A 25,576-nucleotide genomic window follows, 5' to 3' on the forward strand; every position below is an offset into this window, starting at 1 on the left:
GCTCTTGTGTAAATATAATAAAAAAAAAGTGACTGTTCTTTGATTGCAAAAGTGAAAGATGTATGAAATATGAACACAATTCAATCAAATTGGGCTCTACCTAAGTTTGATTCAGGATTCTCTTCTGCGTTTTGTCTCTGCAGATCTATTCTCTTTGTCATTAGAACCTGTAGCAGACAATGACTGAAATCTTGTTTTTCTTTTACAAATAAAGAGCAGCTTCCACAAAATGACTCCACACTCTTTTGTATATACCTGTATATACCGGCCACCTGCCTATAGCGGCCACTGACAAATTCCCCCGCAGAAAATTTACGTGTTATAGACCCTGTTTATAGCGGTCACCTGTCATTTTGTATCCATGGTCAATATCTGACCGCATATAGTGGCCAAAATACCGACTCAAGCAGAAGCTTCATGCACGAAAAAAGTTTTGTTTTTTAATCAATGAAGCCGTCGTGTGTAGACTTTAATTACTGAGTCCTAGCTCAGTCACAATCATTCACAAGATCCACACAAACTGTCAGTTGTGCGACATAAAAAAAAAGCCGTCTTCTTGGGAGCTTGTTGCAAACAGTGACACCGTTTATTTCCTGGTGTGAGACAATGTGCACTGGTCAATACTGTAATGCCGCTTGTTGTGGGGAAGAAGACTCACGTCGCCGATGCACTTTAATCGCTTTATTAACAGCGGAGAACACTGCAGGACTTTACATCCACGCCGACATCCACACACTTCCCAACTTTCTCGACACTCACAGTTAGCACTCAGCCTAGCTCTCCTGCTCGTGACGTTGCACCGTCACTTCCCGTCACTTCCTGATGAACTAAAGCTGTAATGACACTCCCATATATATATATATAGTAGCACAGCTTTGTTCTGTGGGTGGTGTAGAATAACAAGCCTCGTTCTTTACAACTTTGATCTGCAGTCCCACAGTGCCCTCTACTGGTCAACATGTAACAGTATAATTATATGTATCTGCAAGCACAACAAGCTTCTAATCACAGACATGTTAATATGTGCGCACACAAATGCAAAATGGCCGCGAACCTGTCTATAGCGGCCACTTTTCCCTTTAGTTGCCGCTATAGACAAGTTTGTACATTGTCGGGCATGTGTGGTATCTTTTAACTTGTGTTCATTTTTCAGTTCATTTGGAGCTTTTAATACATACAAACATATAATTGTGTCTTGTCATTTCTTTTTCTTTACATAAAATACAGTAAAAATGGGTTGCAAAGGGCGATTAATCATTCATTCATTCATTCTTTTATTTTCTATGCCGCTTAATCCTCACGATGGTTGCGGGGGAATACTGGACCCCTTCCCAGCAAACTTGGGGGAGATGCGGGGTACACCCGAGACGGGTCGCCAGCCAATCGCAGGGCACACATACACAAACGACCATTCACACTTATACAATCGTGATCAATTAATTTAAAAACTGTGATGAATTTGATTCAAATTTGTAATAATTTCACAGCCATACTTGAAATACTTAATCAGTGAAAGTACTGTCAATTCAATGTAAATTTAAATGGCTCGTGTTCGATGAAGCCTTGCGTTAAATATGCCGAGACACCAGGGGACGCTCACAAAAACAGTAAATACATTTTCAGTGCGGCGACTGGTGGTTTGTTCAAAATGCAGGCGCCCTCATTGCCGTCGAGTTCTTCCGGGTCTCAAAGCTAATGGTCGGAGAATGGAGAATATATTTTGAGAGCTGTGTGTTTGAATACTTTCATTTGTAAGGATCCATTACTAGTGACTGTTTTATTTAACCGAAAAGCTCACTCATTGTGAGTGTTCTGTGACAAGGAAAATGGCGCCGACGATCCAGACCCAAGCACAACGAGAGGACGGCCACAGGTAAAAGAATGTTCACTTTGTCTTACTACTGTCACACTAGTTCATTTATCATCTGAATTACACATTTGCAAGTATATTATTAGTTAGCTAAAAATGTGCGGGGTGCATAACTACGTCAGTGTTAAAGCTGCGTTTTGCTGCCCTGCGAGGTAAAATCGGCACACAACTTAATACGTAACGTTTTCACGTCACAACTGATAGCCTGTCTTTAACCACCATTCAGTTTAGTCCACTTTTATTTTGAAGTATTTATTCACTTAGTTCACACTTCACAAATGTATGAATCAGAAATTGTTTGCTCTGTACATGCCTGGGTCAAAATATTAGAAACAGCAAGATGCAGTGCAGTTATACAACATTGTAAAAGCAGACTTGTGTTTCAGCTCTTGTATTGGACCTCGTGTAGATTTACCTGAGGGTCTAATTTTGATCAAATTACTTTGAAATAATTTTTTTCTCCACTATTTCAGGCCATCCTCTCACAGAACTGTTCCCGAGAGGTAAGTTGTCGAGTAAGACAATATAATCTTGTAAGTTGTGGAGAAAATAACTGTTTGTGTCCAACAGGTCGGGGGTAGTCTGTCGAGTCAAGTACTGCAACAGCCTGCCTGATATTCCCTTTGACCCCAAATTCATCACATATCCATTTGATCAGCACAGGTACTGAGTATACCCCATTCCACATAGCGAGCTGCTTTCTGTGGAAAAGAACCTAATAGACACACAAGACACAGTTTGATTCTTGTTGTTGTGGTAACAGGTTTGTGCAGTACAAAGCTACGTCTCTGGAAAAGCAGCACAAGCATGAGCTCCTGACTGAGCCGGACCTCGGCGTCACCATTGATCTCATCAACCCGGACACATACCGCATCGACCCAAACAGTAAGTGCTTTATTAGTGGACACACGGTTACACTGAAATGCCCCTACAATTGTATAATTGTAGCAGAATGTTCAGGGAACATATACCTGTCATGCAAAACTGAGGACACAGACCAGAGTTCAGTTCAAAACTGCCTATGGATAATGTTTTTTGTTTGCTCGTGTTTTTTCAGAACGCAGAAGAATGCTCTTGTAATATAGAATATCTTTTTTACGGAGTTAAAATCATGCCAAAACCTCACAAACACACCATACATGTTTTACTCACGCCCAGCGATTCACAAACAAACTCGGTGTTGTTTGCAAATACAAAACATAATTCACAAACTAATGCTTTTTGTTTTGCGGCTAAGAAATATACCTATCAAACAGATGCATCCTCCTTCAGAAACAAATACAGCATATTTTACACATACAAAGGAACATGTGTCTCCAATTACAAAAAAATACCTTTCAAGTATACAAAAAATATCCTTCAAGGACTACAACTACGAAAAACTGTCACGTGACTTATGGCGCAATCTTACTGCTGTTTTACGTGACTTTTGTCACGAATCTTCCACCTTGCAGTTCCACACACACATGCACTCTTGATTTACACACACATGCCAGTAAACCTTCTAAGAAATGGCCTATAATTTGGACACAACAGCAGGTGGCGCTGGTTGTTCATTGTAAGGCTACCAGGATGAGGTTTTTTTTTCATCCGTATTCAACAGGACAACTGAACACACACCTTCAATTCTTCACAATAAATACTTGTAGATATAAATCAGTGTTCTGACAAAGTGATACAAGTTAATGTGTTAGGAAATATGTCCATGTCAACTGGCTCCTGGGAAGCAACTTAACATGATCGCGATGGCGCTGTAATAATAATAATAATACCATTTATAAATATAGTGACTTTTTCATTTTTCTAACAATTCTATTCAATTCCAGACATTCCATTGTGATGTTATTTGCCCATGTGTGTGTGCCATGTTGGCTTTAGAAACTGGATAGAGAACCATCATCATGAAAAGAGAATTTCACATGTTCTTGTAGCCATGTGACCATCTATTTGACATCAAATAAAGCATGAAATCCTGAAAAACTGCTGCAAACAGCATCATGGTTCCCTATAGAGATGCTTTTATAATGTTTTTTTGTTCTTTATCTGTGAATTGTCAATTTTGCATAATTGGCCATGATGTACATGTTTTTTTTTTTAAGGCTTTAAAAATCCATATATTTAAATTGTTTATTTGTGTTACTAGTTTTAGTATCATTAGTATCATTACAGAAAAAAAGGGTTTTTAGCGCATGAATGGGAAAACACTATAGTACGTCACAGGGAGCAGTCATTTTTCCCGCAGCGTTCGAGTATCCAACTGCTAGTTAGCTATGTCAGCGAGTGCAGCTTGTACGGCTGAGATGTCATCGTGAAACTTGCCGATGTGAGCCAAGAAAAGTTGTAAGAGACTTGTAGATTTATATACAGATGCGCCAAAATGTTACTTTACTTTGCTTCACTTTGTATGGAGCAAAATGCAAATGAAAGAGTTGAAAAATGTAGTCGCACGTGTGCTCACTGTTTATTTTTTCTACTCACACAGCCTATTTCTAGCCGCAAATGCGAGTAAAATGCTTGGACTGTACAGACGTTCCCTCATCGTCTGTTTCCCTTCTTGTTCAGGCTAGATGGGTGGGGTACACACACTGTACCTCGTCTTAAAGGGGAATGAACATAGCATATCAGCACACACAGGCAAAACAGACAAAAAGGACTTATTTTCTGTTGTCTATTCCATTTGCACAACAGCATGTGAAATTGTCAATCTGTGTTGCTTCCTAAGTGGACAGTTTGATTTCACAAAAGTGTGATTGACTTGGAGTTACATTGTGTTGTTTCAAGTGTTACCTTTTTATTTTTTTAGCAGTGTATAACATTGATTGAAATGTTAGTTGCACACTTAAAGGAAAACTGCACTTTTTTTTTTTTTTTTGGTCCATCATCCACAATCCTTATGTGAAACATGAACATGTATCTTTCTCTTCTCTGTGCATTCTAAAGAGCGAAAAACAGCATGTGGGAGCTAACATTGCATGTAATGGGACACATCTATTTCGACTAGAAAGCCCTCTATAAAAAAACCCTCCAGCGTTTTATGGTTTTATATAAATGCTGTGACCATGCAGTAACAGGTACATTCATGATAACATGTAATACTTACAGTATTTTGCCGTATTTTGATCATTTCAAACATTACCGGAACTTTTTTTTCTTTGGCGCATTGATTTCACAATGCCTATTGATTGCAACTACCGCTATTTCCATCAACAACAGCAAGCGTGTGTCTGTTTTGCAACTACAAATATTAATCATGGAAGACTTCGTGAGAACTGGCGCCACCAACTACTTTTGGACAAATAAGGATCCAGAAGCTTATCATTTTGATCCTGAATCTACAGAGCATGAGCTACAGGTTTTAGAAGCTGATTGGGCAAGAAGACAATGTGAAGCTTCGGAGTAGCTGGCATGACTTGGTGGTGTAAATGTTTAGCTTGCCAAGCCATGCCGACAGAAATGGAGTGTTTCTGCTGCACTGAGTGGCATAAAGTGTTACCATCGATGGAAAAGCTTCGTGTGTATGGTGAGGAGAACATTGCTCCAAGAGACTGCATCACAATGACTGAAAACTAGTTAGCGCTATACCCTGCAGTGGTACAAGCTTTTTTCCACCTACCCAAAATAAACTGTAAATGACGCCCCAGACCAGCTGGACCACACAGACAACTGTCCATCGACTAAGTCACCATGATATTGTGGTACATGGAGAAAATGACTTATACAGGTAGAAATTATAATTTTAAATGGGGAGGGGGGAGCAGAGTTGATGACGTGTTTTTCCTGTGACTGCACACTGCGGCGCACTGTATTGACGCATTGGTGCCGCACGTGTACCACAGTATGGTCCATGTCACCGGAGAAAAGCAGAGCATAGAAGAGACAACAAGAGGAAATGACCATGGCTGAAGTTGGAGGAAAGGCAAAGACTAAAGGCAAATAAATTGTTGCTAAATGGGGAGGTACCTCTGTAGTATGGAAGTGGTTTGGTTTTGATAGAGCAGATGTGAAGCAAGAGACCATAATATGCAATGGTGACTGCAAAAGGTGGGAACACGACACATTTTTTTCTACCATCTCAAGCGCAAACACAGAGTTGAGTAGTAGTTGTCTTTTTTCTTTTTTTTATAAAAGACTCCACTGAATTTAATTATATCGTCATATCGTGATACATGCTAAGGTCCATATCGCCCAACCCTACTATATATTTTCTTTTCCTACAGTATATTTGGATCCGGCGGATGAAAAACTGTTGGAAGAGGACATCCAGGCACCATCCAGTTCAAAGAGGTCAAACTAAAAGATGTCCCTATCCACCCTTCTGGTGATGCCTTTGGAGCGTTTGCATTCAAGGTTTTTTTTTTCTACCTCCACCGTTTTAGATCCCAGCAGCACGCCAAGGTGGTGCCATGGATGAGAAAGACAGAATATATTTCCACAGAGTTTAACAGATACGGTGTCTCCAATGAAAAAGTGGAAGTCAAGTGAGTTGTTTCCATGTTTGTTTTTTTTTGTTTTTTTGTTTTTTTTTTTCAAGTGCACGCTAAGCCTGTTTTGTGTGTGTTTAGGATCGGAGTGTCTGTCAAACAGCAGTTCACTGAAGAGGAAATCTACAAGGACAGAGACAGCCAAATCTCCGCCATTGAGAAGACATTTGAGGATGCACAGAAGCCAGTGAGGGATCACTATTAACAGCAATCGTAAACATAGAGTATCATAAAATTAGCAATATCTTTATAAAGGCACATGTTTGACACAGCTCTTGTATTGGATCTCATTAGACTATACACGCTTATACTTTATTTTGTCATTCTCAGATTTCACAGCATTACAGCAAACCCAGAGTTACTCCTGTGGAGGTTTTGCCTGTTTTCCCAGACTTCAAGGTGAGCTAACTTTTAAAATGCTATTAAATCTGCTGTTTTGAAATGACAAACATTATAGTACAGTTGGGAGCCTATGAAACCAACTACAAGTACAGTCGTCTCTCGTTTATCACGGTTAATTGGTTCCAGACTCGGATTAAGTGAATTTCCACGAAGTAGGATACACAATTAATAAATGGAATATTTTTGTAGTAATGGCATAGAAAACCTGTTTACAACTTTCTAAATATGTTTACCTTTATTAGAGCCTGCTAGACATGAAATAACACCCCTATAGTCACCTTTACACTCCTATTATCAAATATAGTAGACATAATAAGAGTAAATAAGTTAGGGCTAGGCGGTATGGACCAAAACTCATATCCCGATATATTTAGGTTGACTATTGATATACGATATATATCGTATATATTTTTTAAGCAAAGTGAGTTTAGACAAAATCAAAGCCAAATATGTTGTTTTATTCAAATAAATACTGAACATGAGGATGTTTTTTGAAATTTTAAAGCTTCATGCAAGTTTAAAAAAAAAAAAATAAAAATAAAAATAAAATAAATTATGGAACAAAGGAAAGAGGGCTTATAAATTGTCCACTTGCAACATGAATATGATATAAGAAAAAAAGATTCTTTACGTTACTTCTCATATTTCTATCTATCTTAATAACGTCTGGAGTTGGTGCTAAGTTTTAAGGTGGTGAAAAAGATTTATGCTCTGAATTCGAAGTACCTCCACATTACTCAGCTATCGCTTGTTCCTTGCTGACTACCTCAGACGCTGTCGCTAATTCTGCTCCATCCCTCCTCCCTCCCCCTGCATGCAGGGATGAGGAAGATACAGTGCAAATCCAGTCTACATCGATATCAATGATATGGTTGGTTTTGATATTGTGCTTAAAAGTAAATATCAATATTTTAAAAATATCGGTATACCTCCCGGCCTTAAAATAAGCCATTTAAGATGTAAATAAACCCCTGTATGTGTGTGTCACAGTAAATATGTTCCTTAGGGGACCTTAGTGGCAGGTGGATAGATGTGGGGAGGACAGGAAGTGACATTGGAGGCTCAGAGTTGAGTTTTAGCTTGTCGTTGGTCATGGCCCCAACAATAGGTCGTATTATTATAATTATTATTATTATTATTATTGGCAATCACGTCACGTCTGGCAATCACGTCTTGACCTAGTGGTCAATGTAGAATACTACAGTCCCAATAGAAAGTTTCTTCTGCCTTTATATTTGTATTATATTCAATTTAGTTACCTCATTTAGCCATTTTTATGCTTAAAAATCCTTAATTTTGGCCAAGAATAATTGCAATTTGCTTAAATATGCATGTTTTTCAAACTAATAATAGGCTGTATTCAATCACCAAACATTTATTTATTAATCTGTGAAAAACGGCAATAGAGTGAGGGTGTGATGTTTGTAGTGAGGGACAACTGTACTGTACAGTATTCCGGGGTTACACAAATGTCATCCCATATTCATTCCATAATGTCTGTCTTCTGTTTCCCCAGATGTGGATCAACCCATGTGCTCAGGTCATCTTTGACTCTGATCCGGCTCCTAAAGACATGTCAGGACCAGCAGGAGTGGAAATGATGTCACAAGCCATGATCAGGTAAACGTCACACAATGTCTAATTTGTCAGTGTGTCAAACGCAAGCATTTTGGGCATGAACACTTCATTTATCTTTCATGTATACCAGAGGTATGATGGACGAGGAAGGAAACCAGTTTGTGGCCTACTTCCTACCCAACGAGGAAACGCTTCGCAAGCGTAAGAGGGACTTTGAGGAGGGGCTGGATTACATGCCGGAGGATCTGTAAGGACGCTTTGTCATGTGTTTAGGCAGGCCGCCTATTGAGGACCACTGGTCTAAACCCTGTGTTCATTTCTACCAAAGTACAATAACATCTTCTCCACTGCAGGTATGACTACAAGATTGCCAGGGAGTACAACTGGAACGTGAAGAACAAAGCCAGCAAAGGTTACGAAGAGAACTACTTCTTCATCTTCAGGGATGGGGACGGTGTTTATTACAATGAGCTGGAAACAAGGTAACTAAAATAAGCATTTTGACCTCCCTGGTAATGGGTAACAGGCTTCTATGCAAGTCAATTCAATGATATCGTCATTGAGCTGCACGGAGGCATAACGGACTGGGGCAGGGCTGCCGCCCGAGGGCCATTTTTGGCCTGCGGCTTGTTTTTTTATTGGCCTTTGGCGTATAGTAAAAAATAAAATACATTCATTTTTAATGAGATATATTATTAGATATTGCTTTCTCACCTATAACACAAAGCTGTTGATGTTTTGTTGGATCGTTTAGCACAGGGGTGTCCAAAGTGCAGCCCAGGGACCATAAGCAGCCCATAGTTGTATATTTATTGGCCAGTGGCACATTTAAAAAATATAATTTAACAAAATGTTACAAAAAAAAAATTCTAATCTAGCAAGGAAAAAGTCGTAATTTTTACGAGAATAACGATTACAATGAGTTACAATGATACGACAAAATCAAAATATTATCAGAATAAAGTCGAAGATTACACGAAGAAAGTTGGAAATTCAATAAAACTGCAAAAATGGGCAAAACAGCTGTAACTTTACAAGAACAAAGTCAAAATATTAAGAGAAAAAAGTTTTATTGTAATGAGACAACAAGTCGCAATTTTACGAGAATAAACTAAATATTATGAGAAAATTTTTTTTGAATTGAAATATTAAAAATGCATTTTTTTAAAGGTGTAATTTTTGGAAGATTAGGTTGGAGGAAAAAGTGGGGAAAAAAGTGATAATATGGGGATAAATCATAATATTACACAAAGAAAATGTACAAATAATAATTAAAGTTTAAATATGTAGTACTTTTTTTTTTTTTTTTAAACAGCTAAAATGGGAAAAGATATATCAAAGTGGCTCTTGCATCCTTTTCCTTTTTCACTATGTGGCCCTCACTGGAAAAAGTTTGGACACCCCTGGACTAGGGGTTGAGATTATGTAAAATGGTGTTTGGTGTTCATCTGATAGCATTGCTTGTGACCTGCAGGGTGCGTCTGAGCAAGAGGAGAGCCAAGGCTGGGGCACAGTCGACCACCAATGCTGTGCTGGTGTGTAAGCACAGAGACATGAATGAGAAGGAGCTGGAAGCGCAGGTGACTCTTAGCCCATTTCCCTTCCGTTTTGTTTGTCCATGAACCCTGATTGCTGATCATTAAACTGATTTGCAGGAAGCCCGTAAAGCTCAGCTTGAGAACCACGAGCCGGAGGATGAAGAGGAAGACATGGACATGGATAAAGACATGCAGGACTCTGGTCTGTGTTCTTTCATTCTATATATAACAGACTTTTCACCTTTTTTGCTAACACTGTGATATTTGACGTCGCTTTCAGGTGATGAGAAAGAGAAAGGCAGTGGCAGCGAGGCTGAAAACTCTGGGAGCGAATCTGACAGGGAGGATGAAGACCACAGGGGAGAGGACGAAGAGGATGATGAGGACAGAGCAAAGAGGAGGAGGAGATCGAGCGGCAGCGGAAGTGAGAGCGGCGAGGACAGGGCAAGAGAGATGCGCGACGAGGAGGAGATCTTTGGCAGCGACGATGACAGCGATGACAACGAACCCAAGAACACAGCCAGGAGCAGCGGCGAAGAGGGCAGCGGCAGCGAGGACGAGGAAGGAGGAGGCCGCAGGAGTCGCAGCGCTTCTCCGGCACACAGCGAGCACAGCAGCGAACACTCGGAAGTTCAGGCTCAGAGTGGAAGTGGGAGCGAGAGGGCTTCTGACTCCAGCGATGCCAGTGACAGTGAATGAGAGCCATGATGGTTTTTCACTATGGATATGCAGTCTCCATGTCACCACCAATAAAACATGCTCATTATTACTTTAGGACTTGATACACCTCACATTTTTCATAAATCAAAAACTTGTTGCTATGCGAACGCCATTCCGAGATGAACTCTTAGCTTTTTACCTTATGTAGTGGCATTAGGAAGAATAAAATGTAGGCTTTTTTTTTTTAAGAATTCTAACTGTAGGAGTTTATTTGTATGTAACCTATTCCAAAACTACACTGAAATATAGTGGAGGGGTGCGGCATGTGCCTCACATACATGGACATTACCGCCGCCTACAGGGCATAGCCATGTATTACTAGTAGAGACTGTCTTATGTGTCTGACCTGAGATTGGGTTCAGTGTAGCACATAGATGTACAAATACAATACTGGCAATCTCGCAGTGAGATTGTCACACTGAGAAATGAACACTGGGTCACTAGATGGAACACAACTACAATCACAGTGCGAAGATTACACATGTAACAGGTAAGTAAACACACCACTACTACTACAGGCAATAAATAACTTGACTAAACACTAGCAGCTTTTTCTGAAAGAAGTGCCGCAAGGCATGCTGCAAAGCTGGAAGCAGTCCTAGCACGTTTGCACCTTTCTACATCTCAGTTATGATGGAAGATGGAGGCACAGTGTAGTGTCCCTGCAGAAGCAAACACCATATATGTAACTGAAACATACACCCCCATCCTTGGAACAACACTTTGTTTTGCGGCACTTGTTTCGTAAAAAGCTGCGAAAGTTATGTTTCAGGCCCGTAACCAGATTTTCTTCGGGGGGGGGGGTGCAAAAATCAGAGTGAACGGACCTTAGGCAGGGAAAATGTATCATTTGGAGGCCGAAAAACATTTTTCTCATGCATATTTTAGACAACGTTATTTCATCCAAATGACAAGCTTAAGGGCAAAATGCCAACATCAAGCTTGCCCTATTTAGATAAGTTCATCAGTTTACTGGGCGACTGAGCATGCCATCGCTTCAGTGGTGGATGCTATTTACACGGGCCTACATAATATGAATCACTACAATGTGTTTCAGCCTTACCTATCGCTCATTCAGCATCATCTTTCTTGGAAAATATGTCCACCACTTCCTCCAGGTTGATAACCTTTTTGTAGTGAATGTGGAAAAGTGCCAGCGAGGTCAGCCGCCGTTGCGTCATACTGGCCCTCATGTAGATGTTCGGACGCTTCAAGGTACTGGCACTTGGCTCACATTCACACCATGTTACTGGGATGGTACAGGCCAATTGAAGGAGGACCCTGATGTTGGGGAAGTGAACGGGATTGTGTGACGGTCCACAACTTGATGTGCGGGAATGCAGCTCCACAATGCTGTCGTTTGAATGCATCACATCCAGTCAGGTGGATTATGGACTTCTTTTAATGGCAGTGTGTCCTGTAAGAACACTTTTACAGAGGAATGACAGGTGAGCGTGGACTTTGGTCACGGGATAATCATGTCTCATTCCTAACAGTTCTCAGCACTTTCTACAGCAATTTGGATTCCATTTTACAAAACAAAAAGTGTTCCAATTGGTTGTGATGGTATATTATATTGGTTGGCTAACCCTTTCTAATTCCCCTTAAAATTATCTTCACATTTTATAATTTGTCTCACAGGTGCGCTGATATTAATACAATGAAATATTTTGTAATCCAATTTACAATACAGGACAAGTTAACACATTCAAACTTCTTTTCCATGATGTCCCTGAACACATCTCACGTGGCCAACATGGCTGTTGCTGCACAGCGTGCAATACTAAATGAGGCCCAGCAATTAGCATTAGCAAAGTAGCAACAAGTAGAAACAGCATATAGAAAACATCGTCACAATGACATAGAATATTACCTGTAACAACAGTTTTACAGAGGAATGACAGGTGATCATCTACATTGCACATAAATGATTCCAAGTTAGTTCAACAAAGAAACTGCATTAAAGTCTATAAAACTTCACTCAACAGTGCAGACGGGCTTTTTCCAATTAGTGAACACTATCAAATGCACATGACGTTGTATATGACAAAATATAAACACACAGTAAACATTACATCACCAAATATCCCCGACAGTGTAAAAACGTGACTCAGCATGTCTCATTCCCAGTGCTCATTCCTAACAGCTAACAACTTCCTGCAGCAATTTGCACATGCTGGATGCATGCATGGATGTTGGCTAAGATGACATCCATCATGGACAACACCTCTCACCCCCGACATGACACTGTGGGTTCCCTTAGCAGCTCCTTCAGCAGCAGACTGTTACACCCAAGGTGTAAGAAGGAGAGGTTCCACAGGTTCTTCATACCGACCGCTGTCAGGCTCTACAACACCTGCACCACCTGAACCATGTGTCACTACAGGTATGTATTCTTTACTTGCGTATCTTTCTTGCTGCTGTAACAAGTGAATTTCCCTGCTGTGGTATTAATAAAGTACTATACATACAATGCCACTATTCACCAGCAACAGGCGCTGTTGCAACACTTCTGCCGTCATTTATCACAGCACATCTACACTACAATTGCACACCTTGATAGCAACTTTTTTTTTTTTTTTTTAACCAAGCACACCTTTGGTCGCCCGCGGGGGTGTTGTTCGAACCCCCCGAACCCCCCCGGTTACGGGCCTGTGTTTAGACTTAAGTTATTTATTGCCTGTAGTAGTAGTGGTGTGTTTACTTACCTATTACATATGCAATCAAGAGTACGTTACTTTCAGTGTTAGTGATGAGAATGTCCACGTGCATAATAAAGACGTGATGTCTGGAGTGTCCCTGAATGTGTGCAAGAAAATGCATTTTGTGTTCAGTTGTGTTGTCATTGACTAATACTGAAATTTGTTTGATGACCTGAAACATTTAAGTGTGACAAATCAGGAAGCAGGCAAACACTGTATCACTGATTCGCGAGTGCTTGATGAAGACTTGAGTTTCACCGACTCACGGGCGCTCGGCAAAGACTCAAGTTTCACTGACACACTGGTGCTTGACAAAGATTTGAGTTTGACTGACTCACGGGTGCTTGGTGAAGATTTGAGTTTCACTGATTCACGGGTGCTTGACGAAGACTTTGGATTCACTGACTCGCGGGTGCTCGACTAAGATTTGAATTTCACTGACTCACAGGCGCTTGATGACGTTCTGAGTTTCACTGATTCGCAGGTGCTCGACAAAGGCTTGAGTTTCACAGACTCAAAGGTGCTCGATAAAGACTCAAGTTTTACTGACTCACGGGTCCTTCATTAAGGCTTGAGTTTTGCTGACTCACTGGCGCTCGACGAAGACTTGAGTTTCACTGACTCACGGGTGCTCGACTAAGATTTGAATTGCACTGACTCACGGGCGCTTGATGCTGATCTGAGTTTCACTGATTCACTGGTGCTCGACAAAGACTCAAGTTTTACTGACTCACGGGTCCTTCATTAAGGCTTGAGTTTCGCTGACTCACTGGCGCTCGACGAAGACTTGAGTTTCACTGACTCACGGGTGCTCGACTAAGATTTGAATTGCACTGACTCACGGGCGCTTGATGCTGATCTGAGTTTCACTGATTCACAGGTGCTCGACAAAGGCTTGAGTTTCGCTGACTCACTGGTGCTCGACAAAGACTCAAGTTTTACTGACTCACAGGTCGTTCATGAATTTTTGACTTTCACTGATTAATGGGTGCTCGACGAAAACTTTGGATTCACTGACTCGCGGGTACTCGACTAAGATTTGAATTTCACTGACTCACGGGTGCTGGATGACGCTCTGAGTTTCACTGATTCGCAGGTGCTCAACAAATGCTTGAGTTTCGCTGACTCACTGGTGCTCGACAAAGACTCAAGTATTACTGACTCATGGGTCCGTCATGAAGGTTTGAGTTGCACTGATTTGCAGGTGTAACCCGCCCTGTTTTGCACCTGCTCGCACCGGGGCTCGAACACAAGACCTTCGTAATGGGAGGCGAGGGCGCTGACCACGCGACTAAAAGCCCGGAATGTCGGTCGCGTGGTCAGCGCCGCTCTAGAGGCAGAGGGAGTGAGGTTTACCAACGTACACTCACACAGCCTCACAGGCTGGCATCCGTTACACAGGTGCTCGAAAAAGACTTGAGTTTTGCTGACTTATGGGTGTTCAACACCCCCCAGGGACGACCCACCTTGAATTTAAAAAAAAAAAAACAGTACAAAATTATTTTCACTCAGTTATGAGTGAGGAATGAGAAATGAGGAATGTGTGTAATTATCCGGTGAAGTGTTTTTAAGCCGGTGGCAGTGATTGGTTCTTAGGAAATGATTGACTGACTGGCATTTGTTAACTGTCATTGTTGTGACGGAGTGTGGAGAATGTTGTGCAGCAACATGGAACAAATGCAGAATGAACATACAGGTTAACCTGTTCCTCTTCTCCTACTCCTATAGCACCTATAGACGTCACTCTATTTAACCCTGAAGTCAGGGGTGTCCATACCTTTTCCACAGAGGGCCACATACTGAAAACTAAAAGGATGCAAGGGCCACTTTTTATAATATGCTAAGAGGTTATATAGATTTCAAAAAAAGAATGCATCACAGCTTTGTGATATACCCGTAGGTGAAAAAGACAATTATTAGTATCAACTAAGGTCTTTGGCCTTTTTGCCCCATTTTTGCTGTGGCTTTCAAATGTTTTTCCAGATATTTCAACTTTCTTTTTAAACCATCTTTGTAAATATTTCTGTAATATTATGACTTTCTTCTCATAATACAGTCAAACCTGTCTTAGGTTTGGCCACCTGTATACAGGCCACCTGTATAGAACGGCCACCTGCCTATAGCAGCCACTGAAAAATCCCCCGCAGCAAATTTACATGTTATAGACCCTGTGTATAGCAGTCACCTGTCCAACGTGGCCAGTGGCCACCCATTTTGTCTCCCTTGGTCAATATCTGACCGCATATAGCGGCCAAATTACCAACTCAAGTAGAAGCTTCATGCACAAAAAAGTTTTGTTTTTCAATCAATGAAGCCGTCGTGTGTAGACTTTAATTACTGAGTCCTAGCTCAGTCACAATCATTCACAAGATCCGCACAAACTGTCAGTTGTTCCACATAAAAAGCCGTCTTCTTTTGAGCTTGCTATTTCCTGGTCAAACATGTAACTTTAAGAGCATTTGCACCAAAACATTACCGCAAAGTAGGCTGGGAACAGGACATGCTCCCAGCGACGCTACAATAAAAAAAAAAAAAACATACGCTAGCATGCATGCGGCAGCGGGAGCAAAACTGAGTTCGGATGTACTTAATTGAAGTATTTGAGAATGTACTCACGTTATTTTTGACCAATCCTCATCCACAAATCCATCAAAGTCCTCATCTTCTGTATTCGACACAAACAAAGCCATCTTCTTTTCCGTTCGCTACTAGTCTGTTAACTTGTCAGTGTTATTCAGCTCCGAAGCAAAGAAGGAAACTTCTCCTGTTGCTTCTGCCAACTTTATTTATTGAACGCGGCCACCAGACAGCAGCTCAGAACACACACACATCTCTCAGCATCGTCTCTCCTTCCTGCTTGCCCACAAGGCAAAGGTTAAACAAGCCCCACTACATAGCTGTCCAGCCAAAGCCTGTAACAAGTGACACCGTTTATTTCCTGGTGTGAGACAATGTGCACAATGTGTGTCACTTGTTGTGGGGAAGGAGAGACTCACGTCGCCGATGCACTTTAATGGCTTTATTAACAGCGGAGAACACTGCAGGACTTTACATCCACGCCAACATAAACACACTTCCCAACTCTCTCCAAACTCACAGCTAGCACTGAACCTAGCTCTCCTGCTGGGGACGCCCACCGTCACTTCCCGTCACTTCCTGATGAACTAAAGCTGTAATGACACTGCCGTATAAAAAGTAAAATATAAAAAACAAGCGTAAGACATTACTAGCACAGCTTTGTTCTGTGGGTGGTGGATATATTCTATCAGTTATTATTAAGCCTCTAGCTTCCTTTTAGTAAGTAAAAACATTGGCTATGATTGCACTACATTGTCATGTAGACCTACAAAGTACACTTGGAAGAACAAGAGGTGAATAAATGTATTGCAACTGATGTGAAACTGATGAGGGGTAGAATTAAATAAGCTTTGCTTCTTCCTACTCCTTTTTGGACATGCAAAATTGTGAATTGTACTATGTGATGTGCTACTGTTTCACTCATGCATGTTCAGGATTAAACCCATGAACCATGATAATAACAAGCCTAGTAGAGCTGTACAACTTTTATCCGCAGTCCGCAGTTCCCTCGACTGGTCAACATTATTATTATTATTTTTTCCCCTTTTTTTTCTTTTTTTTCCTCTACTGGTCAACATTCAAACTGGACGCCAACCTGTCTATAGAGGCCACCTGTCTATAGTGGCCACTTTTGCAGACTCCCTCTAGTGGCCACTATAGACAAGTTTGACTGTATTTTTATTTTAAGAAGTTTTTAGACTTCACCTCTTTGTGCCTTTTTTCTCTGTTGAAAGTTGAAAAAAGCTCGTGTGGCGTTGCCCTCTTCCGCCACTTCATTAGGTTTTCCTCAGCTCGCCTCTATTTCGGTTTGAATATAAAGCTACTTGCTAAACTTGTTTCATAAAGTACGCGGTGCAAGACAGCGCTACACAGGCTTGTGTTGCGTCAGACACTAATGCAACTCTACTGGGGTAGCATCACTGCTTTTTTCCTTGAAATGTGTTTTTGTCTTATTCCATGAAGTCATCATAAAACAGGCGTTCTACCTACAATGTAAGAATTTTGGCAGCACACGGACAGTGGTAACAGTAACGCGCATTGACTGGCCACAACATTAGGTACACGTGCACAAGAGCTGCATCATACATTTTGCCTGTATGGCTATCATACCACATTATATACATAAGCGTGGTCAAATATTACACCCCTCTCAATACGTTGCAGTGTGCACGTTGCAATCTTAAATTTGTTTCGTATTGTACGCGGTACATTTCCACAAGACAGCTGTATACGGCTCCTAACGTCAGTCACTGCCGGGATTGCTTTTTTTTCCCCGACTGCCTTCTTACAATTTGCCTGGTGATATAAATTTGGAAAACTTTGCTTGTAGTACTGAACGCGGTGCTTATGAGGAAACTACAGTGGCGACAAGGCTGACAGATTAGGCTGACCACACGGCTAAAAGACCAGACTGTTGACCTCTCTTAAGGCAGAGGGAGTGAGGTATACCAACGTACACGCGCACAGCCTCACAGGCTGGCATCCGTTACATATGCCCCACCCATTAAAAAAATCACGCCCACTTCCAGTTTATTCCCCGAGTACAGATATGATACGGATAATGTAGATGGGTGAACAGATACAGATACAGATGGTGGTGTGCTCGCTCATCGCTACTGTCTTATGTCAGATTTTAAAAAAAAAGACAAAAAAATGTGAACTTCCTGAGAACTGCTGTAAAAATATGAGACATTCCTATTTCTTTTTCTCCATTTTAAACAAGTCAGTCTTTCACAACGACTTCAGCCTGAAACCGACATATCCAATACTAATTATGTTTTGGGGATTTAGTCCTTCAAAGGCCAGTCAACGCTCAACACACAAAAGAACCCTAAAATAATAACACACACTAGCGAGACTTCCCTGCAGGATGCAATACAAGTTGGGATATTTTGCTGCATGTTTTGACTGGGAAAAGACAGGTAGTAAGTTTTAATCCAACATGTCAGTACTCATTCAACTACTTGTTAAATACCCACCTAAAAATATTCATTTGAATCCAAAACGCTGGGTAAAAAGTACTAGTCCTGTGAATTAGATGGATACTGTTTGTTGTGTTTTGTAGAGGTTCATGTTATCGCTGAAGGAATAGGAAGCTGAAGTTGACCAAATACACTTTGAATGATTTTGATATTGTGTGTGATCATCACGACTTTCCACAGATTCATTTGGTTGATTGATGGCTCTTAATTGCTTTGGTTTGGGCGTAGCAGACAGATGAAGACACCTTTAGTCTTGTCGGTCCAGCAATTTAATAGCACAGGCAAATAGACATATGTAATCAACTTTGCTGTTTAAATGCTGTTTTGTTTTTGAGCGATCTTATTTTTCAGCCACTCATTTGATAAGTCGTCCACGTTGTCAACGATGAAGACCTGAGAGAAGCAGAAGAAGAATTGTTAATGATTCAGCTTGTCGGCGGCAATCAGAAGATTTCTGAATGAGGATTTTGGCATCATTACCATTGTGGCATTCGCAGCTTGACTCAGTGGCTGCACACAGGCTGCATATTCCATCGTGGCTCTTGAGAACTTTGCTGTCAAATGAAGTTTCATTCTTCTAGTATTCCGCCTTGAGAAGATACGGTGTAATAAAATGAAATGTGAGGACTGTACAGTCGTCCCTCGCCACATTGCGGTTGAAATTTCACGGTAGGGGGTGAAATCCGTAGCCCGATGCAGCCTGAACGCAGCGAAAGTTCCTCCTGCACTGAAAGTGCTACGCCGTATCCGCATGCTCCCAAATCCGTACTGAGGCGGTACTCAACACGTACGAATCCCAAAATTTTGCTCACGATTTTGCACATCGACAGCACGCACTTGCAAGTACGGCGGGTTGGGACCGGGTCTTAACTCATGTATTAGCATGTTTTAGGAAATTGCATTGTCATCTACAAATGAGCTAAGCTACTATTATTGAAAAGACGCATTCATATTGTGAATGTACTATTCTACATTGGCCACTAAGTTTTAGTAATTGTTTGGTGAGACAAGCATCAGACTTGATCGCTGGAACAAGAGGCTTTGATTGCAGGTTTAAATGGTCTCACAGCATTAAATGATCTTACAAATAACACGGGCTATTGCTGCGGCTGTAACCCACAACAAGCTAAAACTCAACACTGAACCGTCAACGTCACTTCCTGTCCTCCACATATCTGGAACACATTTACTGCAACTCACACCAAGATGAGTTTTATTTATGTCTTAACTGTCTTATTTTCTTTGATTACATATCCAGTGATAGCTTGATTAACGTCCGCCCTGGGTGGCGCTTTTTTCAGTTAACATCCAAACATCTTTGCTAATATTTTGCCTTGGTTTGCGTTCGCCCACCTGGTTAGCGTGCAATATGGCTTGCGTAACAAACTGTTGTATTTGTGCTCGGTTGGTTTACGCAGCCATCTTGGATCATGTGCCTGAGACGAAATCTCACGACACTACGGCAGCCTGTAAGGCACATACAAGGCATCCGAAATCCAGCGGCCAAGGGTGTCCACTACGGGTAAAATGATATTTAATGTTTATTTCTTAATTTTATATGTCATGTTTGTGGCATTATTTTTTTAATATAAAACTGTGAATGTTAAAAAGTCATTAACAGAATTATTTTGCATCGTTCTCTGCATGTAAAACTATAATTATTGCCTACAGTATAAAATGTTTTTTGTGTTAAAACGTTTGGGTGTCTGGAACGGATTCATTGGATTTACATGTACATTCATTACATACATTCTATGGGAAAACTTGCCTTGGTTAGAGTCCGTTTTGGTTTGAGTCGGACCTTCCAAATGTAAATGTGACTATAAGGGTGTTATTTTGTGTCTAGGGGGCTCTTATCATGCTAAAAAAAACAGATTTAGAATATCATAAACTGGTTTTCTATGCTCGAACAAAGAAATGTTCCATTTCTAAATAAGGAATTCCACGTCGCAGAAAGTCACTTATCACATGCGGGTCTGGAACCAATGAACCGCGATAAACGAGGGATTACTGTACTCACTTTTGACAAATACTTACATGGGTGACAGAATATGAAACACACATGGAATGGGTGGTTCCCGTCACTCGTGATGTGTTCATAATAGTAGAGAACGAACGTACAAAACAGTCAAGGAAGAATACTGTCAAAATTGTTTGTTTCTTTTTCTTTTCTATTCTTTGTGTAGAATAAGTGTGGCTATTTATAGAGGATATTTAGGCTGCCCTGCTGGTACTTTGCCTCTGAGATCATCCAGTGAGATGTTCTGGAAGACAAAGTTGAACCTGTGAAGGTGAGATTATAACAACATCATGCCTTCATTTCCACTTGCCTCAAAGGCCTGCTCCAGGACCGCAAGTTTTTTGCCCTTGTCAATGTCGACTATAGGAGAGATGTTATTCAGGCTTTTGCTATCGTGCTCAATATGAAGAACAGTGACTTGATCACAGAGCCTTGATACTCACATATTATGCCACAGTTGGTTCCTTTACAGTAGAACTCCTTGGCTTTAGCCTCGAGGCTTCCATCCATCTCACTCACAAGCTCAAAGAATGCCTGCATCGTGATACACAATTTCCTTTTACAACAAAAATGAACCTGTTTGCATGGAAGCGTGGCACATTCGTTTCTTCAGCGCAACACGCAAAAAAATGGCATCTCTGCTGGGAAGAAACATGACACACAACATAAAAATACATCGTACTAGAATTGTGTTAATTATACCTACCATTTTCCAGATCTCTTTCCTTTGGTTTCCTGAATGTGTTTGAAAAACAAACATGTCGTTGAAATGATTTGCTCTAATTGTGTGAGTGTGCATGGTGTGTTGCAAGAAGACATGAAATAAAAAAAGAATTCTAATGTTAAAGTCATAAAATAAATTCATAATTTACGTGAAGTTTGTCCTCGGGGTATTGCCGCAGTCAGGAAGTAACTCCTGCCACCGGGAAGTGCAATGTGCCAGCCCTGTCCCTTGTTGAGCCGTAGAAAATGTTTGCCTGAAAGTACTGTACGTTATGCTTATGATGCTTCATCTGTTTAAGTGGAATGTTTATTTAAATGTCTAATTAGTGGCCACCATGTAGCCCCTTGTTGAATGTCACTGACAAATTCTCTTAAATGTCTTACACAAGTCATCATTGACATGCTTTATTTCTGTATGTTCAGTTTTCAGGGGTTTTGAAATAACAGGAGCAAAATAACACAGATAGCACCTTACCCCGCCACCCCAGGGGGGCACACCCCACTATTTGAGAAGCACTTAGGCTTAGGATAGTGGCACTGGTGCAGCAATGCTTTGAAAAGTGTTCAGCCTATAATTGTGTTTGAATTTTGAGAAAATTTACAGGCTGGGGAAGAAAGGAGACCAAACAAATTCTGGCCAAACATCTCATTAGTAGCACATTTATATTAACACAACTAGCTAAGCTATTATTTTTCATTTTAACTACAGTCTAAAAAAAACGGTCTAAGTAATGTTGCAGATCAGGTTTGGCAGGAAAACTCGTTTTTTTAATCCCGTGCAAACGAAAACAATCGCTAATTCAGGTGTCTCTGCTTACAAGAGATCCAAATTAGGTCAATTAAATGGTTCGCTGCTGCTCAGAAAAGGTAAAATGGGTGGCGAAAAGATGGGGGAAAAAATTACACTTCATGTACTTAAAAGAAAAATAAAAGCGGAGGGAGCGTGCACGGCTGGAAACTCATTTGAAGAACTACGCCCCGCCAGAACCAGGTTTTACTGCACTGTTCTCCGGCAGTTTAAGGATGGAGTCCAGCCAGCTCATAAATCACAAGTGCTCTAGCAAGCCTAGTGATTTACCAAGAACACAATGAGCCATCTGGTCACACGTACCATTCTCCCGAGTTTAGGTTTTGTAGCAAGCATTAAGGGTTGCTAGCCCTTGAACTGAGAGCGCACTTGAGCAGTGCAGTAGAAGTATGTGCTGTACATGACCTGAAAGCATCAAGAAGACTCGTAACAGACCGAACGTGTTCCAAGAGGAGCCGCTTGGCCAAGGATGGGGTGATCAGGACTGATGAAATACCTCTAATACCCCTTTTTTCTCACTCCTCAAAATTTAGTTCCTCATTCATTTTGTGTTATGTAATCTTTTCTGCACTTTTGCTCAGTAAAAGACAGATGCCCCCCCCCAAAAATAAAGAAATACGTGTTAACTGTGAAATTACGATGCACATTTGCATCAGTTCAGTTAAGCAAGACAAACTGTAATGTATCTCCGTTTTAAATGTTTTAAAACATGGAAAAATAAAATAAAGAGTAATAAACAATTTTGCAAGGTCTACATTAATTGAGTTAAATCTTTACGTCTATTTGTGAGCTTTCAGAATGAATCCCTTATGTTGACGATCTCAAATTGAACATTTACTGATAAGCATTCTGATACTCTTTGGATGAAAGTATAGTCGGTTTACCTGTTAACGAAGCAGGCGAAAGTAGGAACAGGTCAATAAACCTGTGCTACAGGTGTATACTGTGCCGTAATGATGTGTGAGTCATGAACGAGTTACTCAAAGGTTTTAATGAATCGGGAGTCACGGGTACGCATCTTGCATCTTCGTTTGAAGTTGCCAACATGACAGAACATTCCCCAATAATCCGAGATGAAAAAGTAGTAGTTAGTATGGTCAGATTTTGAGAAAATGTCTCATTAGCGCTGACAAATACATAAATAAGCAGCCTACACATCTTTTTTCCCGGTTCCCCATATGTATCCCCATATGCAACGCCGGGATTGGAACATACAATATGATGCACCCCTGTGGGTGGACAAAATGCGCATGACAGCTGGTGAATGTGTTTTTATGTGGACACACATTTTTTCATTGTGGACTGTGTCCGTTCATTCCTGCTTGAAATTTCTACTTTCTGATAGTCTGTGGATATGCGACTATGGCTGTTCTGGCGTAGTTGTTGGCTTCAATAAAGTGTTGATGGACCACCTCTTCGTCACGCTCCCAATATCTTGGCAAACGCTACAGAACATTATATCAACACAAAAACATCACAATCTGTGAGATGTGAGGTGTAGCAGGCCAAATTAACGCCCAACCAAAATATACAATATTTATAAATATACAGTATATATAAACATACAATATATGTATACGGTGTCCTAGGCCAGGGTGTAAACTGCCCCGAGCCGGTTTACAGTGTTCCCTCGTTTATCATGGGGGATAGGTTCCCAAAATAGGCCGCAATAAGTGAAATCCGTGAAGTAGCCAGCTTCGTTTTTTGTTACAATTATTATGTATGTTTTAAAGCTAACCCCTCACCATACGCTTTCTACACTTTTTTCAGACGAGCATGAACATTTTCTCACATTGCTCTCTTGTTTAAACACTCTCAAAGAAGTTCAAACCTTCGTTTGAATTTTAATGATCAACCTACAGGTAGCACACACAACCTACAGGTGCCCTTTTGTCCTGGCGGCGTTCCGCTCCTCAATAGCATTTTTGTATCCTTGTTAAAACGTATTGCTGCAGACAAACCGAAGATTCATTTACAAGCTGGCAAGCAAGTGAGCTAGCAATGACACAGGAGACACGCAGGGCGGCACGAAGGAGATCGATTGACAAGGACGGAGGACACAGAAAACAATTGGCGGTGCAGACAGACGAGTGAGAAAAGAAAGACACTCAACTTCCCACAATCCAATTCTTCTTAAAGGGCCGGGCTTGGCCAAATTGTGATTTCCCAGTAGTAATAGTTAAAATGATCACTTTTGACTGTCTTATGCCTCTTTAAGGTGTTCTTTTGTACAGATAGGGTGTAATAGTTAAAGTGCTGCAGTTTTTAGTCGTTTACAGTTAAATTATTTTCACTTTTGGTCTGAACCTTATTAAGAATGGTTGTAAATTCCAGCGACTGCCCCTCCCGAGACAGACTTGCTTGCTGCAGCCGGAGGAGCCGTGCCTCACTCTTTCACACACAAACAGTGACTGAATTATTTCTCTCAGTACTCGGTTTTCCTCTGCTCGCCTCTTTTTCGGTTTGTATGATATTTAAAGTCAGTTGGTAAACTTGTTTCGCAACGTACGCAGTGTAATCGGCAAGACAGAGTTGAAAACGGCTCGTGTCGCATTGGTCCCTGCTTCCACTCCGGACGGGGTTTTTTTTAGGTTTTCCTCAGCTCGCCCCAATTTCGGTTTGAATCTAAAGTTACTTGGTAAACTTCTTTTCTAACATATGCGGTGCATTTGACAAGACAGAGCTGTAAACGGCTCATGTTGCGTCGGTCAATGCCTGTGTTTTTTGTTTGCTTGCTTCTACTTTGGCTGGCGATATAAAGTCATTCCCCTGTTTGCCATCACTGGATGTTTGCATGAATCACCAACTTCACACAGATCATTCAGAAATAATTCAATAATAAAGTCACTCTCTTCCATTGCACTCCTTGCTGCAGAGGCGGAGCCAGGAGAAACACACCTGTTGACAATTACTGCCTGTGCTACTTAAACGCCATGCCTGCATTACCTTGTTGCCAGATGGTACCCTTGCTTACCTGCTCACCGACTTATGCCTTGCTCCAAGCTTTCTGGTCGCCTTTTGTAAATACACTTGTCCCCTGCTTGGTGTTTTCTGTTTATGCTCTAGTTATTTTTCCTGCTTGGTTCTCAGCAGCGCCTTTTGTTCTTTGTACTTTTTGTAGCTCCTGCCAGTTTTTCCTGCAGCGTCCTTGTTTAGTTTTTGGCCTCGCCACACCTTTTAGTTACATTTGAGGTTTTTTTTGTTGTATTGCCCTTTGTCGTCCTTTTTATTAGCTTGGCTACTTCAAATAATTATTCAATTATATAAATAAATAATGTATGTAAGTTAATAATGTATTTGATAAATTAATTAAATGTCTTTATGCTATAATATGAAATACACTACCGTACTCTTTTCCATTTACCAGACACACGGGTAGGTATCGCCAATACCAGCCTGGATTTTACGAATGGGAAACAAAATCATTGGTATCGCACATCACTGCTGTTCACCATGATGTGTTCAAGTTCACTGCGTAACTCTTCATGCAGTGGTACAATTTGCTGCATTTAAATATACTTGGAAATCCCTGACATTAATTCAACTTAAATGACAGGGTGTCTTTGAACGCAGCCCCTCAGTGCTCATAATAGCACAGTGTGATGCAAATGTTCTGCCACTATCAAAGAGACTACCTGCAGCCATCTCAGAGACTTCCCTCTGCTGCTTAAACT

At 40.9% G+C, this 25,576-nt stretch overlaps 1 protein-coding gene and 1 long non-coding RNA gene across 2 annotated transcripts; one reads left to right on the plus strand and one right to left on the minus strand.

Annotated features, from left to right (window-relative positions):
• The first annotated feature begins 1,632 nt into the window (after positions 1 to 1,632).
• Positions 1,633 to 10,638, plus strand: paf1 (PAF1 homolog, Paf1/RNA polymerase II complex component). The gene is made up of 14 exons (XM_054795253.1): positions 1,633 to 1,873; positions 2,344 to 2,373; positions 2,441 to 2,533; positions 2,634 to 2,755; positions 6,088 to 6,154; positions 6,247 to 6,348; positions 6,433 to 6,538; positions 6,682 to 6,750; positions 8,270 to 8,373; positions 8,462 to 8,578; positions 8,685 to 8,813; positions 9,806 to 9,911; positions 9,987 to 10,071; positions 10,150 to 10,638. The coding sequence occupies exons 1-14, from the start codon at positions 1,827 to 1,829 to the stop codon at positions 10,566 to 10,568; spliced, it is 1,596 nt and encodes a 531-aa protein (XP_054651228.1). The 5' UTR covers positions 1,633 to 1,826; the 3' UTR covers positions 10,569 to 10,638.
• A 9,949-nt stretch (positions 10,639 to 20,587) lies between these two features.
• On the minus strand, positions 20,588 to 21,323 carry LOC129191715 (uncharacterized). Its single transcript, XR_008573257.1, has 4 exons — positions 21,244 to 21,323; positions 21,078 to 21,106; positions 20,815 to 20,905; positions 20,588 to 20,731 (listed from the first exon to the last, which is right to left on the minus strand). It is a non-coding gene; the product is annotated as an uncharacterized LOC129191715 (long non-coding RNA).
• Positions 21,324 to 25,576: the final 4,253 nt, after the last annotated feature.

Source organism: Dunckerocampus dactyliophorus, chromosome 12 (assembly GCF_027744805.1).
Source record: "Dunckerocampus dactyliophorus isolate RoL2022-P2 chromosome 12, RoL_Ddac_1.1, whole genome shotgun sequence".
NCBI lineage: Eukaryota > Metazoa > Chordata > Actinopteri > Syngnathiformes > Syngnathidae > Dunckerocampus > Dunckerocampus dactyliophorus.

Coding starts and splice junctions, on each gene's coding strand:
- paf1 (XM_054795253.1), top strand. CDS start 1,827: ATGGCGCCGACGATCCAGACCCAAGCACAACGAGAGGACGGCCACAG. Junction 1,874..2,343: donor CAACGAGAGGACGGCCACAG/GTAAAAGAATGT, acceptor CCACTATTTCAG/GCCATCCTCTCACAGAACTG. Junction 6,155..6,246: donor GCACCATCCAGTTCAAAGAG/GTCAAACTAAAA, acceptor CCACCGTTTTAG/ATCCCAGCAGCACGCCAAGG.